This window comes from Parasteatoda tepidariorum, chromosome 4 (assembly GCF_043381705.1).
Source record: "Parasteatoda tepidariorum isolate YZ-2023 chromosome 4, CAS_Ptep_4.0, whole genome shotgun sequence".
NCBI lineage: Eukaryota > Metazoa > Arthropoda > Arachnida > Araneae > Theridiidae > Parasteatoda > Parasteatoda tepidariorum.
The window spans coordinates 87,822,922-87,838,312 of record NC_092207.1 but is presented as its reverse complement, the minus strand read 5'-3'; the positions used below and the strand labels follow the sequence as shown (position 1 = coordinate 87,838,312).

The following is a 15,391-nucleotide window of genomic DNA, read 5'->3' as shown; positions in this document are numbered from 1 at the left end:
GAATATTCTTTCATATGTTTTGATATATTGCACTTCCAAGAAAATTACGTTGTTGAAGTTTGCAATATTGAAATTACTTTACTTTGTTTTTCAATTTATTGATATGGCTCATAGCTGAAAGGGTTCAACATAAATTGAAAGTTTGTTTAAAGTTGTATTTTTTTAAGATGAGTGTTTTTTATTTACATTATGTCCAGTGAAATGTTTTTTGTTATGTATGTGTTTACATAAAATAATCTACTGAGATGCTTGTATGATTAGCCATGAAGAAAAGGTCACTGACTTAATATCCCAGATAACAAAATAAAGTTTATTTTCACTCAGAAAAAATTCTTGAATGTAAACCTAGAAATGTTTTNGAAATTACTTTACTTTGTTTTTCAATTTATTGATATGGCTCATAGCTGAAAGGGTTCAACATAAATTGAAAGTTTGTTTAAAGTTGTATTTTTTTAAGATGAGTGTTTTTTATTTACATTATGTCCAGTGAAATGTTTTTTGTTATGTATGTGTTTACATAAAATAATCTACTGAGATGCTTGTATGGTTAGCCATGAAGAAAAGGTCACTGGGAAGATAACAAAATAAAGTTTATTTTCACTCAGAAAACATTTTTGAATGTAAACCTAAAAATGTTTTTATGTGGTTTACGTGTAAACCTTCTAACCTTAAGACGAGGTCTGTGGCAATCTGCTCTATTCTACGCACATTACCCTAATTCAAAGCCTTGGAAAACAACCTTCTATATAAAAACCTTTAATCGAGGTTGTCTGCAAGCAGGAAAATAATCTTAAATCTAGGTAATTATGAGGTTTGCTTTCGCAACGTCTTGCATGCTCAGCTAAAATCCACCTTGTCATGAAATTTTAATTAACAACGCAATTTGAACCTATCGCTAGTGTGGCGTCAGCTAAAACGTCATTATGGACGTGACGTCACCTTTCATGGTTCGCATGGTTCTACACGCTTCTGCTAGTATTAGTTTTATACTATACTTTTTATAGATTTAGGATTTTAGTTCCGTTGAAAATTCTCTTCTTTTCCCATTCCCTTTATGTGTCGATTTTCATAAAAACTGAGTCCATTTTCTTAAGCATGCAATTTGAGCTGTATCCAATATGAAAATATCATCGACAGGAAATATTTTCCTTACTTTTTAAATCCAATTGGTGATTACGTGAAAACCTTAAAAGAAGGTTTGTATTTCTCTTATCTGTTTACCTTATCATTGACAACTATGATAACAAGGTTTACCATTCACTTTTTTTTCGCACCTACGTCACAATACTTTTTTAAAAAAACTTTAAAAATAATTTTTGATCCTTTTAGGGTGAAAGGATTGAAACTACAATATTTTTGTTTTTTGAAAAAAAAAAAGGTTTTTAGCACAAACATTTCCGTGACAATAAAAGGAAATTTCCGACACAAGGTGGCCGTAAGGTTACATGCTTCCTGGGATGGCTTCAACTGTGGTGTTGTTAACAATTCTTTTAAGAAACATTCGAATCTAATTTTGCTTTCTCAGTTGAAGTTTGTTCAACAAGCAAAATACAATTGGGTCAAAATATGTGATTGGCTTTTCATGTAGACATGCGGAAAGAAAGAATTGCTTATTTTTTCCTTCACAGTAAATAATTTATTGACAATACAAGTAGAACTTATCCATTTGTTTTGCTTTGATGTATCTAAATTTCAATATTTACAGCATAGGTTTTTTCTTATTTATTTATTTCAGTATTGCGTTTAGTGGAATGCTTTTTCACCCAAACAAATGTTATTAAGGGAAAAATTAAGAGTTTTCTTCATAAATTACATTGTTTCAATTTGTATTTTTTGTTCTATATACTTACGAATTAGTTTTATAGATGTTATAAACTCTTAACTATCTGGAAATATTTCAAGTTTACTTCCCACCAATATAATATTTATTTCAAAAAAATTATAATTAAATCAATTTTAAATATGACAACAATAAATTATTGTTTTTTTATTTTTTATTATTGTTTTTTTACAGTAAATGAAAATGTGATGCCGCTTATATAGTGGTATAAGAGTTGAATTATATAAAAGCAATTCAATTCAATCAGCGTTTTTTGAAAGGAAGCCCGCCCTACTTGCCCTTTGATCCCGATAAATGCACCCTTTTCGTAAAAAAAAGCTGCAATCCCTCAAAAACACTGCATTTTTACCCAGATTCCATTTTTTAAAAAAAATTTATTCATTGTTTTTAAATAATAGTTACACAATTGTAAAATTATCAGTGTCTACTTACTTTGTTAGGATCATTCTCAACTGGTAAAAATGTGTTAAGAATTTTTTCCTTTTAGAGGGAGAGGGGGGTTTAATAAATTTCTTAAATGAATTTAAAACTATTTTTTTAAATAATTACCTTTTATTTAAAAAAAATGCATTTTTAAATGTTTATTTTATCATAATTTTCAGTTTAAATTATAGGACAAATCTTTCAAGTTGTTTTTCAATTAATGATTTTTTTGCTAGTGTATTTGTTCGGAAAAAAAATATGCACAGAGATTGCCTTTTACCATACTTTTAATTATTTTTCTAAACTTTAAATTTTCTCTTATTTTGATAATGAGAGAGAATTAATTACCTTTAGAAATATACTCATAAAATAGTATGAGAGGATAATTTAAAAATTGTTCAGCATAGAATTCAGTTATTACAAAATATTACACATTTTGATAAATATTTACGATGTTAACTGAACACCCTTTCAATACTCTAAGTGTCCTTTACAGAAGAAAAGCGCCCTGCCACTTTTTTTTTCCTTGGGAGAACTCTGTCTATAATGATGTATAAACTTTATTTATAAAATATATCTTAGAACTCAATAACATTTTCAAGGTATATATATAATTTCATTTCATACAAACTGTTTATTTTTATTAAAGAAGCAATTTGATTTAAATATAATTTAAATCACTGTAATCACTCTGGATATCAAAAAGAAGAAGAAAATAAAAAAAGCAAAATCAATATCGTTTCTAAAGTTAAGTACTTGAATGAAAATTCTATTAGTAAAAACAATAATAATGTCATTTAAATTAAAAAATATTTGTAAGATTTTTTCAGTCCCAATTTTCTATAAGGAACAGATTACTTTACTTTTTCATCATAATTTAAGGCACATTAATATGAACTTAAAACAAGTTGAACTCATTTCAATTTATGAATAAAGTTAAATTATCTTCAATTATTTTGAAGTCTGGTTTTAAGGACAATAAACTACGATTATTTTGCTTTTGAAGTTAAACTTACTGATAATACAATAAATATTGAAAAAAGAAAACACCTTTTAAAAAAATGGGTTTCATGGGTCCGCCAGAAAAATGCCCCCTGAATTCGCCTAAGTTGCCACTTTGGCGAACCCTTATAATAAATAAAATTATATCAGTACTTGTATATTGTGTAACGTCCCGCAGTGGACTGATCGTTAAGACACGGTTCCCAGCAGATCACCGAAGTCAAGCATCACTGGCTGCGGTCAGTGTGCGGGTGGGTGACCACTTGGATCAGTCTGCGTAGGGACCGAGGGTGTGCGGTATTGGTCCTCGTTAAACTGTGCTACCGTAAAGTGCTCGACTTCGCGCGCAGGTCGTTGGGCTACCGAAGCGGGGGTGCCATCCCCTCCGCAGAGGATCAAAATTGTGATGGCATGTCTTCGGATCATCCTCCGGGATGTTTCCCAGACCGTCGCCAATAGCCCATTGTGCAGCTCTAGCGCGACGTAAATTAACAACAACAACAATATATTGTGTAACATAGAAATTTTAAAAAGAAAGAAAAATAATTGGTAACATCACTGTGGGTATATATACAGTGTGTAAAAATATAAATGGACCACCCTGAATAACTTTTGATCTAAGGATCAGATCTTCACGAACTAGAACTCATTATTCATGGTTTAAGAAGGTGACCTCGAATATACTTGGTAGGTAGGTATTTTATTTACGTCACACTAGAGCTGCACACTAAGGTAATGGTGACGGTCTGGGAAACATCCCAGAATATGATCCGAAGAAATGCCATCGCAATTTTGATCCTCTGCAGAGAGGGTGGCTCCCCTTCTTTGGTAGCCTGACACCCTGCAAGCAGAAACGAGCACTTTACGGTAGAACAGTACGACCGATGCCGCGCACTCTCGGTCCCCAAGCAGGCTGATCAAAGTCACCCACCCGTTTATTGACTGCAGCCAGTGACGCTTGACTTAGATGCTGTACTGGGAACCATGTCTTTACGATCGGGACTGCGGGATTCAAATATACTAAGTGCAGACGATATTTTAAGTTACGAAATCAGACATAAAAACCTACTTTCTCTGAATAAACATATTTTTTTTCGGATGGATTTGGATTTCTGACAAAATATAGGGGATAGTCGCGATATGGGAAACATGATACCCATAGTTGGGTTAGGAGAGCACTCCAAAGTTTGGCAAAGTCCTTAATGATATTATTATAAATTTTTGACCCATGGTTTAAAGAAAATTTAAAATTTTTTGAAAACAGTTTTTGAATTCGTTTTGCCAAAGATAATTCCATTCAAAAATAACTTTTAGCGAACATTTATTATTTTGTATTATTTTATTTAATAATGGCCGAAAAAAATTTTTGCAATTTTTACTACATTTTAAAGAATATAATTTTACATGGCAAAATGCAAAATTTCAGCAAAATCGGTCAAATAGTTCCTCAGAAATCGAATTTTAAATATCAGACTTTTTTGAAATTCAATTCCTCAAGAACTAATCAACCAATTTTGCTCAAACTTTGTATTTTGCCTCGTAAAATTATATAATTAAAATGATGTAAAAAAAATTATACCTTACTTGTAACAGTTAAATTGAAATATTTATTTTGGTGCGTATAAGGTAAAGTTATTCATGTATTATTACTAAAATGGATGGGTTGCATAATTGGATGTATCTCTGGATATAGTCATGATTAAAAATAGGTAAATTATTGAAATGTCGTGATAAATAAAATTAAGGCCGAAATATATAAAAGGGTAATTAGATTAAATAAAGGGGAATGTGATCATTAAGGAGAGTGGTAGTACAATGCTAATGTGGGATAACAATAACCCAAGAGGTTCAAAGGGTCACAAAATGTGAGGTTTGAACAAATTGGATTAATTGGTATCACCGAATTTAGAATAAAGGTGAAGCTAAAGTAATTAAAGATAAATAAGATAAAGTCATGCTATATCCAAACATAAATATATATTCAATGCAATTTTTGTGATGTTTCCAAAGAAAGAAAGTAAATGCCCATGACAATAAAAAAAGGTACTCATCACATACAGAAGGAAAAAAGGTGATAACTAATAGCTATAAAGGTAAAGCTAAAAAAACAATCACGCAAAACTTTCTGTTCAACTAAACATTTATTTTTGTAAAACTACTTATTTTGATTATTTCGTAACAAACAAACAATATGATTCCAACACATTTTGTGGCACAGAAAAAATATCTTTTAAAAGGAAATGGGTGACAAGAGAATTTAAAGAAACCAAAGGCGTCATGCATAAAGTTAAATATAAAAGAACGAGTAATTTAACCGTTAAAATAAATATGAAAAGAAAACTTAAATTTGAGAGGGCTTTTAATGTTAAAGAAAATTAAAGGTATAAAATGTTGATTTTAAATTTTACAGAAATTTATTACAGCTATGGATTTAATTTAAAATAATTGCTAAGAAAAAATGTAAAAAGAAGTCTCTCGATACGGACCGAAGTCCGCATCGCGGAGAATTTAAAAAAAAGTAACCTGCCAGAAGGCTCGAGAAAAAGAGAATGTATTCAAAGTGACTTAAAAATTCCTTAACTGGTATAGGACCAGAAAAATTACAACCAATTAAATTTAAAGAGGCGGAGAGTCTGAAATTTAAAGGAAAGAGATTGGTTAGTTAACCCCCCTAAAATTAAAAGAAGAAGAAGAAAGGCGTGAATAGAGGGGTTGGTTGACTTTCCCCACAGGAAGTGTGATGACCGCAATGACCATGAGAAAGATCAACAAGAAAGTTAAAAATAAAAAAATTGTTAAATTGAAAAAAAGGAATAACGTTTAAAGAAAAAATTAAAGGCTTAGGTAAAATTAGAAATTAAATTGTCACATTACAATAAGTGTAAATGTGACACTTACCATTCAAAAGTTTTTGGACATTATTAGATAAAAAAAATAATAAATATTTACTAAAAATTATATTTTGCATGTAATTATTTTGGATCAACGAATTTAATAATTGTGTACAAAAAGTTTTCAATTCTCTTAAAAAGTTCTCGAGATGTAGCGAAATACGCAAAAAGTGAAATTAACATTAAGGGGTTTCCGAACTTTGGAAAACTCTCCTGATCAAACTATTGGGATCATATTTCTCAGATAACGGCAACCTCCTATATTTTGGTGATCAGAAATCCGAATCCTTTGAAAGAAGGCATGTTTATTCAGAGAAAGTAGGTTTTTGTGCCTGATTTCGCAACTTAAAATATCGTCTGTACTTGGTAATTAGTATGTTTAAGGTCACTTCCTCGAACCATCTATATTGAGTCCTAGAACCCTTTAAAAAAAATGGGTTTCATGGGTCCGCCAGAAAAATGCCCCCTGAATTCGCCTAAGTTGCCACTTTGGCGAACCCTTATAATAAATAAAATTATATCAGTACTTGTATATTGTGTAACGTCCCGCAGTGGACTGATCGTTAAGACACGGTTCCCAGCAGATCACCGAAGTCAAGCATCACTGGCTGCGGTCAGTGTGCGGGTGGGTGACCACTTGGATCAGTCTGCGTAGGGACCGAGGGTGTGCGGTATTGGTCCTCGTTAAACTGTGCTACCGTAAAGTGCTCGACTTCGNCTCTTAAGTAGGCCAAGTCATCTCACATTTTTCGTCTTTTAAGAGTCAAAATTCCATCATCGGTTTTCTTTCATTGAAACAACAAGGGGATACAGAAGGTTAAAAATACTATTAAGTCTTAAAACATCTAAAAAATAACTGACTAACAAAAACAAACCATATATAACGAGAAAAATTAAAAATAAAAGAACGGGACTATTTATGAAATATCAGAGAATTGCTGACTTTTGATGAGAATAGTTTTCGTTTTGAATTTAAGATTCATACTAACCTTTTCGGGTTTTTTCATTATTTTGAGCAAGATTATTACTATCCCGTTACGGGTATTTTAATTTAATTTTGTTTAGTTTATGTGTGGTTGTCAAATAAATGTGTTTTTATAAAATTAAAAAATAAAAAAAAGAACTGATTCTTAGCTTTGATTCGTTTCATTACCCTCCCTCTCGATTCTCCTTACAGCCACGTGGTTTCATTATGATGACTAAGATTATCGTGATGTGTGCGGGCCCATTATAGTTCACCTCCAGGCTCTATACTTGAAACGTAAAAAAAAAAAAAAAATTTTAAGAACCACGTTTTTTTAGGGGAGAATAATAATTAAAAAACAAAAATTTGAAAAACGTAGGGCGCATGAAGTGCATAACAGTAACAGTATGTGTGTTCATGAGAATATGTGTATGTATATCTGTAATTGTATGTGGATGTGGAATATGTTTGTGTATATGCATGTGCATGTGGATGTGTATGTGGTTGTGTATGTGCATGAATAAGAAAATGTGTATATCTACTGTTATATATTTCATGCTCCCCACGTTTTTCGTTTTTCAAATTTTTGTTTTTTAATTATTACTCTCCATTACAAAAACGCGGTTGTTAAAAATATTATTTTTAAATTTTTTTTTTTTTTTTTTTTTTGTACTCACTTCCAAAATCTCAATTTTTTCACTCACTGTACACAAAAGTTTTCAACTGACATGTGACACGAATTTGAAATAATCGAATCGACAGCAAAAGACAATCGCGAAAATGTAAATTTTTCTTTAACTTTAATTTTATTCTACTTTGTATGTCTTTTCACTCTTCCTTTTCATGCACTGTAGCACTCTCATGCAATTCTGAACTATGTGCCAAATTTGAAGTCTGTAGCTAGTCGGGAAGTTAGTTTAAAATCGATTAAAAAATTCCATCTGAACAGACATACACGAAGGCAAGTTGATATAATAAACGTGGTAACAAAGCAAATTTTAACAAATTATAATTAATTATCATAGAAATTATGGAAAAAAATGGCTTTTCCTTATTTAGTTAAATCAATTGCAAGTTGTCATTATTGTTTTAGATATCAGTTTCGTTTTTGTTTCTTTTTTTCACCATTGACTCACCATTTTGGACCAAAGTTGTGCGGAACGATAGTAATCAATAATTCTTATTTTAAATATTCATGTTATCATCAATCAAACAAAAAACAAAGCGAATATTAATTGTTTGTAAAAAAAATATTGTAAGAATAATTAATAACAAATAGATTTCCGTCATTTTGTAAGTCAAATCAATTATAGAAGGTCATTATATAAAACATCAGACTTCTTTTATGCTTGATTTTTTTATTTATTTTTATTTATTTATTTATGTTTTTGCTTTGGGCCATAGTTGTGAAGAATTTTTACTCCTTACGAGCCTTATTAAATATATATATACATATATATATTATCATACCTAAAAAAATACAAAAACATAATGGATTGCATTGGATTACACATTATTAGATATAAATTTGATACAATTCCTCTGAAAAAATAATACTTTTATATACGATATTGATGAAAGTGATATAAGTCCATTTAACAAACGTGAAAAATATTTACAACTGAGAATGAATGACAGAAAATCCATTTTTGTATTGTGATGTTTATTGTTTTTTATACACAACATTGACATATTGTTATTCGATTCATCTATGAAACTGATGATTATTCGGAATATTTTCTAATACTTGTCATAAAACGTCATTTCTGATTGTCAATAAAATAATTAATATATTAATACTCTTATTGGACAGAAGGGTGTTTTCGAACGTCAACATGCGCTACTTATTTTCGTTGAATTATCCGTCAATAAAACTCAAGATTCCGGTTTATTATTTTCACTTATTGATAACAGTATTACAGAAAAGTTACATATAAATAAACACTGAAAACATAGTGGTTATTCAGGCTGAACCTTGACTAACGTTGGTTATGAGAGTTGTGTTTATATTATATGTTATAGCATAGTTAGAGTGTATGAAACTTTGGTGGTGAAATAGTTTAACTATTCATTGAATGCATTTAAATGAAAAGAATGTTTCACGTCAAATATTTGTGCTTCGGGCGGAAAACCGTTAAGTTATTTGAACGTTCAAGGTCTGAAAACAGTGAGTGTTATTTGAAAGTATCGGCTGTTTAATTCCAAATTGTTGTTGCGATGTGCGTTATATCGTTTGAAAGAAATTTTAGCTTTTTAAGGATTCTTTAAGGTATAACCAATAAATTATTCTATCTTTCGGAAAACTCGATAGTTTAAAATAACGTGCATGAAAGTTAACTATTCATACATTAACTTTAACTTTTGAATTATTTAATCTTTATAAGTACTGCTATTGATAACAGACAAGTAAATAGAGAAATGATATTTTTGTTCTGATAATGAAAAACGCAATTTTGTCTGAATTGAACGCATGGAAATTTGTTTAAATTAGCGTATGAAAATATTCTACATGGAAAAATATAAATGTTTAAGTAGAAATAATATTTCGAATTGCCCCCCGCCCCCTCATGTTTGTTTTCAAGGCTAATTAATTTTATTTTCAAGATTTTTGTTTAGGGAGGAAAAAAAATTAAACAATTAACCCGTGTTCCGTTTATCTGGTTATCCTTTCCCTATTTTTGAACGTATTATATCCAACATTTTTTCAAAATTAGATAAAGCGTGCAACCAAATGAACAATACAAATGAACAGGAAACAATTTCCAAAAGAACTTAGAGTCGTTCTACCTCCTATAAAGCATCTTTCTGGTACTAATAAGGCTCTTAGTGGTATTATTAGCATTCCCGCAATAGAGTTAGAATATTTAAATTTAATTTCTAAACATCTAGATTTTAAATATGTGCCTATGGTTCCTCCTGATGGCGCATTTGGCTTTCAGGAAAAAAATGGCAATTGGACCGGAATTATTGGAATGCTTTCCAGACAGGAAGCTGACATGGCTATTGCTTATTTGGCCCAAACCCAACAAAGACAAACAGCGGTTGACTTCAGCTATCCTTATACTGTCCAGAAACAAGTTTTTATTACAAGCATATCTTTGCGTTCTCCACAAATGGCTACATACACTTATCCATTTGAAGGCAGCGTCTGGATTACTATTTCAATGTGTTTCCTTTCAATGACATTTCTACTTCGTTATCTGGATTTCAAAAGTCGAAAGTTAGTTGATATGTTGACTGTTATGTTTGGGAGTTTGTTGCGACAGTCATTTTATGTCACAAATAATAACTTTTATTATAGAATTAGTTATATTTCTTGGTGGATATTTGTGACGTTTATGACCCTAAGCTACAGTTCAGTTTTATTGTCATTTCTGACGATTCCTCTGAAGGCCAAAGGCATTCGAACTACGGATGCATTAAATAAAGCTGTTCAAAGCGGTTCCTATAAGGCGTTGGTGCCTATGGGTTCTGCCTTACTCCAACAGATGTTGCATAGCGATCAAGAACATATGAGAGAGTTGGGAGAAGCTATTAAGGAAAAGAGATGGTATTATGATGTTCGAGAGAATATAACTAAGTACTTTGCCGATGGAACAGTTTTAATTGGCCCAAAGCTGCGATTCAATGGTGTTTTATTCAAAAATAAAGACATCTCTGAAGATTCCTTTGGTACATGGAACGTGGGCATTGCTCTGAGGAAGAATTTCTGCTGTAAAAGTATTTTGAACAAATTTGTACTGAGATCAGATGGAGCAGGACTTTATCAAAAAATTATAATTGATCAACTAATTCATTCCGATATTCTCTATTATTCAAATTTAAAAGAAAATGAGGCAAGTGAAGCGCTCAATTGGGATGATGTACGCAGTGTTTTTGTCTTGTTATTTATTGGTTTAACCTTATCATTAATTTGTCTCATTTTTGAAATTGTGACTCATAATATTGTAATATTTATACGAAGCAAAATATTCCTAAGAGGTCGTTCTTTAAAACATCGTTTGAGGTATATGCGGCTATTAAGGAAAATGTTAAATATTGGCAGTTAGAAATTAATGTAAGTAAATGCTTTGAATTTTCTAGTAATTAAATACTGTTGAATATAGGTTTTTCTCTAAAAACCTTCCTGCATATTTTTAAAGCCTATACATGTTTAAAATCCTTATAAAAACGACGACTCATTAGGTCTTAATTCAAATTAATATTTAATCAAGAAAAAAAAGAAATTTAACGAAATTTTACAAATCACAGTAAATGAGGGCGGGTTTACAAAATACTAAGATCTGCTTCATTGCGTGAGCAAACAGAAAAGACTTGAAACACGATTTTTGAAATATTTTTCAAGTTTCTGTAAGTAATCAAAACAGGTTTTGATATTTTGCCTTCATTAATTGTAATTCGTATTATTTCGATGCAATTTCTGTTTTTTTTCTTCTTTTTCTAATATAATTACTAATTTACGTCCCCCAGTATGTATACTTTTTTTTAAATTTCTAATAAGGATTCTCAAAATATAAGTTAAGGGTTGGCTTTGCAGAACACCCTGTAAAATAGTTTCTTTTACAATTTGAAGTCTTTTGTTTTACATTGATCAAAATATTTCTTCCATGGCTTAAGAATAGTTTTGTTATAAAAACAAAACTTTGTTTTAAATTTTATTTTATTTATAAAACTTTTATTTTACTACCATTTTGGCATTATTGAAGGTTGTTATTGAAGTAACTAAGTTTTTGGATTGGCAAAAACATTGTATGGTAAATTGAAGGAAATAAAAATTACGTAATCAATAATCTAATTGTATATGAAGTAATAAAATATATAAGGCTCATTTNAGGGATTTTACTGCTTTCTCTAAAAGTTAAGTGACTTCAATAATCAATTCAAGGGCATTTCCCCCATAAAATGCGTTAACAAGTTTAAAATATTCTGAAATTTTACGGAAATAGAGAAAGTGGATCTCAAAAACAAGTTCGTTAAATAGAAAACTCACTTCGCTATTTGGAAGTTATTTTACGAGGAAATTTCCAAAATGTTCTTGTATTCTCAAAAGAATTCGCAAAATAGAGAAATTCGTAAAAGGGAAGTTCGTTAAATAGAAGTTCGACTGTATATAAGTAACATAAAAAGCTTCAACTGATCTTTTTATGTTATTCCTTTTCTTTTATTTTATTATTCTAATCCAAACACTTTCTCACACCTTTAAATTCACATCCTGTCCCTAATCTATTTTTAGCTCAAGCATGCATTAATTAATTTTTCCAGACATTTTTCCCTTTACTCTTTTGCGGGAAATGCGTGACCTATTTAATAAACCAATTGTAATTACTAAGATTTCCCTCTTTCCCTAAACTAAGACATTTTATGGATTTTCTTACATATAGATTCCCTAACATATAGGCTGAAGTACGTTGAAATCGTGGCTTTAATCTCTCTGGTCATTCATCTGAAAATGATTAAATAAAATTAAATTGCTCATTTTTGTGCCTGCTCGGCCGACTGCCTTCTTTATATATATATAAAAGAAAAACAGAAAAAATAAAAATCTATCTGAATTTTGGAAAGAAAATTTCAAAGCTAAATATCTCAGTTTTCTAATTACTGTACTTTTTAGAAAAAGTGAAGTTTAAAGTCTATTACTAACATCACGGCATCATAATAGTAGAAACGTCTATAAAAACAAAAGTTTTTCGAAAAAGAAAACGCTTGATGGAAACCAAAACAAAAATAATTTTAAATAAAGGATTTAACTCTAAAAAATTTTAATTTAATTTTTTCACACAGTTGTACTTTTTAGAAAAGAAAACCCATAAGAAATAACGTTTATTAGAAATCTCTTTAAAAAATGTTGTCATAATAAAAGCACTGATAAAAAGAACAGTTAATAAAAAAAAAAAAGCCAAAAAGAATAAAAAAAAAAAAATTGTTCTTAGGTCTGAACTTTAACGTTGAGAATCACTGTTTTTTTAAGTTACCAGCTACCTGTCCTAACGTACAGAAAAAAAAGTAGTAATAAAAGAATAAAATCTATCAGAAAAGTTCCATTAAAATTCTGTGCTTTAGTTAATACAGGAAAGCAAAAAAAAAAAAAAAAATGCAACAAAAAAAACTCCCAATTTTTAAAACATTAAGTGTTGAAAAAATGACAAAATCGACTTTATTGAATATAATTTTTAAAAAAATCAGCATTACAAAACTCATGGTTCAGTAAAGTAAAAAAGCAGTTTCAATTCTTCAAATTTCGCTTTTCCGTCTTTCAGAACATAAATTAACAAGTTTTAGAACTTAACAACTATGTCTAAAAACAATTTCTTATAATGTATAGCAAAAATTACGATTTTAGATTATTCTTCATAAATCTTTGACGAAAAATACTTTTTCTAATAATGCTTGGCCAACCGAATATTCGGCATATGGGCCGAATACTCGTTACATCCCTAATTGAAATCTGTATTTTATTTATTCAGCTTAACGGCTAATTTTCTTAATAAGTTGAATAAACCCAAGTGGCATCTAATATTATATAACATCAGAAAACTAGAAAATATAATACTATTTAGCATAACTTTTGAATATTAGAAAGTTAAAAGTCGTTGTTTTCTCAGCATTATATAACGTTAGATTTTATAAACTAATATTATTTAGCATTCGTGGTAATATTATTTTGCATTGGTTTTGATGCCATATAATATTAGATTTTATTTTTCAGTTATTATCTAGTGTCGTTTGTTTTATTTTTGGAGTAAGCTAGGGGAAGATTTGGATGGTAGTAGAATAATTCGGCGATGTAATTTTACTTAATTTTCCGCATTGTTGTGCTGCAGTAAAACACAGAAAATAGATGTATAATGTCATTTCTTACATTATTTACTTAGCAATACAGAGAAAAATTACTAAACAAAATTATGTTATTATGTTTTGCCATCCATTTTCCTCCCTCTTACTCCAAAGTATATTTGTGTCTAGTTGATTTTTTTGAATTAATATTTCAAATTTAATAAAGAAATAATATATCAGTAGCTAAGCCTTTATTGATATTTTTCCTTATACCATAAGTTTTCTGATAAATTTTATATCATTAATCATTTTCCAGTGTTTATTTTTAATTTTAAATGGGTTTCTTTTTTTTAAATATTTCAAATGAGCCATTTTTATCAAATTCTCAATTGAATTTGTTAGTTTGTAAAACATTTTTTATAAAAGTCATTAATCTAGTAATCTATTATTTTACTCTAGTTGTGTATAATTTCACAATTATCATACATTATTTATATTTTGAAATAATATAATAAAAAACAACCTATATAGTTATAAATTTATACTTACATATGAAGTGAGTGGAAATTTTAACCTTAAAATATAGTGATATGTCATTTATTTCCAAAAAATAAAACTGCAGCTTTATTTAAAGGTTTATTCAAGAATAAAGTGAAATTATTGTTCGCATTTTTAAAGTGTAATTTCTGTGTAATAATTGAGACAATAAAGAAAATAATTTAAGAATATTCAAATTGCTTACCTCTATACATTTTCTTTCATTTCTTTTTTCACAGAAATTAAATGGAGAAATGCTTACGTAACTATATTCTTTAAGTTCCTGTCTGAAATTATATTTTAAATAACACCTGAAACAAAACCCAAAAGCACGAGTAGAAATTTTTTCATCTAATATTATAAAAAGTGGCAATATTTTTTTTATAATGATAAGGTTTTGCGTGGGCACAGCTGAAATTTTTAACATTTCGATAACTGTTTATAGGTACTATGAACTAAATCAACAATCTTAGCCAAAAAATTCACAAAACATTTAAATTTATAAACTAAAAAAAAAGTAAATATTGTGTTTTACTAAATTAAATAAAATTTCACGATCATGGAATTACATACAAATATAAAACAAAACAAAAAAAACGTAACATTTTTCGCATCATTTTTTAAAGTACCGTAAACCGGGGAGAGTCTACCCATTTTATCAGTTTGTCAACTTTCAAGTGGTCAAACTTTTGTAAATATTAAAGAAAAAAGACTTTTAATAGGTGTTTCGGAATTGCTATTTATCCCTCTTTAAAGCTGTGAAATCGATTTTAGAAAATATTAACAGTTACGCTGTTACTGTATATTTTTATAGAACTGCTGACAAATCTCTCGTATGGGGCGAGTCTACCCATTCTACTAAAATGAATGTTAACATTGTAAATAATCAAATTTTACTATTAAATTGTTATTTTAGTTACTATATAGGATATTTATGAAGTAAAATTCATAACTTTATTA

General features: G+C 29.4%; 1 protein-coding gene across 1 annotated transcript; it reads left to right on the top strand.

Annotated features, from left to right (window-relative positions):
* The first annotated feature begins 8,945 nt into the window (after positions 1 to 8,945).
* LOC107450260 (glutamate receptor ionotropic, delta-2-like) lies at positions 8,946 to 11,715 on the top strand. Its single transcript, XM_016066018.3, has one exon. The coding sequence runs from the start codon at positions 9,865 to 9,867 to the stop codon at positions 11,167 to 11,169; it is 1,305 nt and encodes a 434-aa protein (XP_015921504.2). The 5' UTR covers positions 8,946 to 9,864; the 3' UTR covers positions 11,170 to 11,715.
* Positions 11,716 to 15,391: the final 3,676 nt, after the last annotated feature.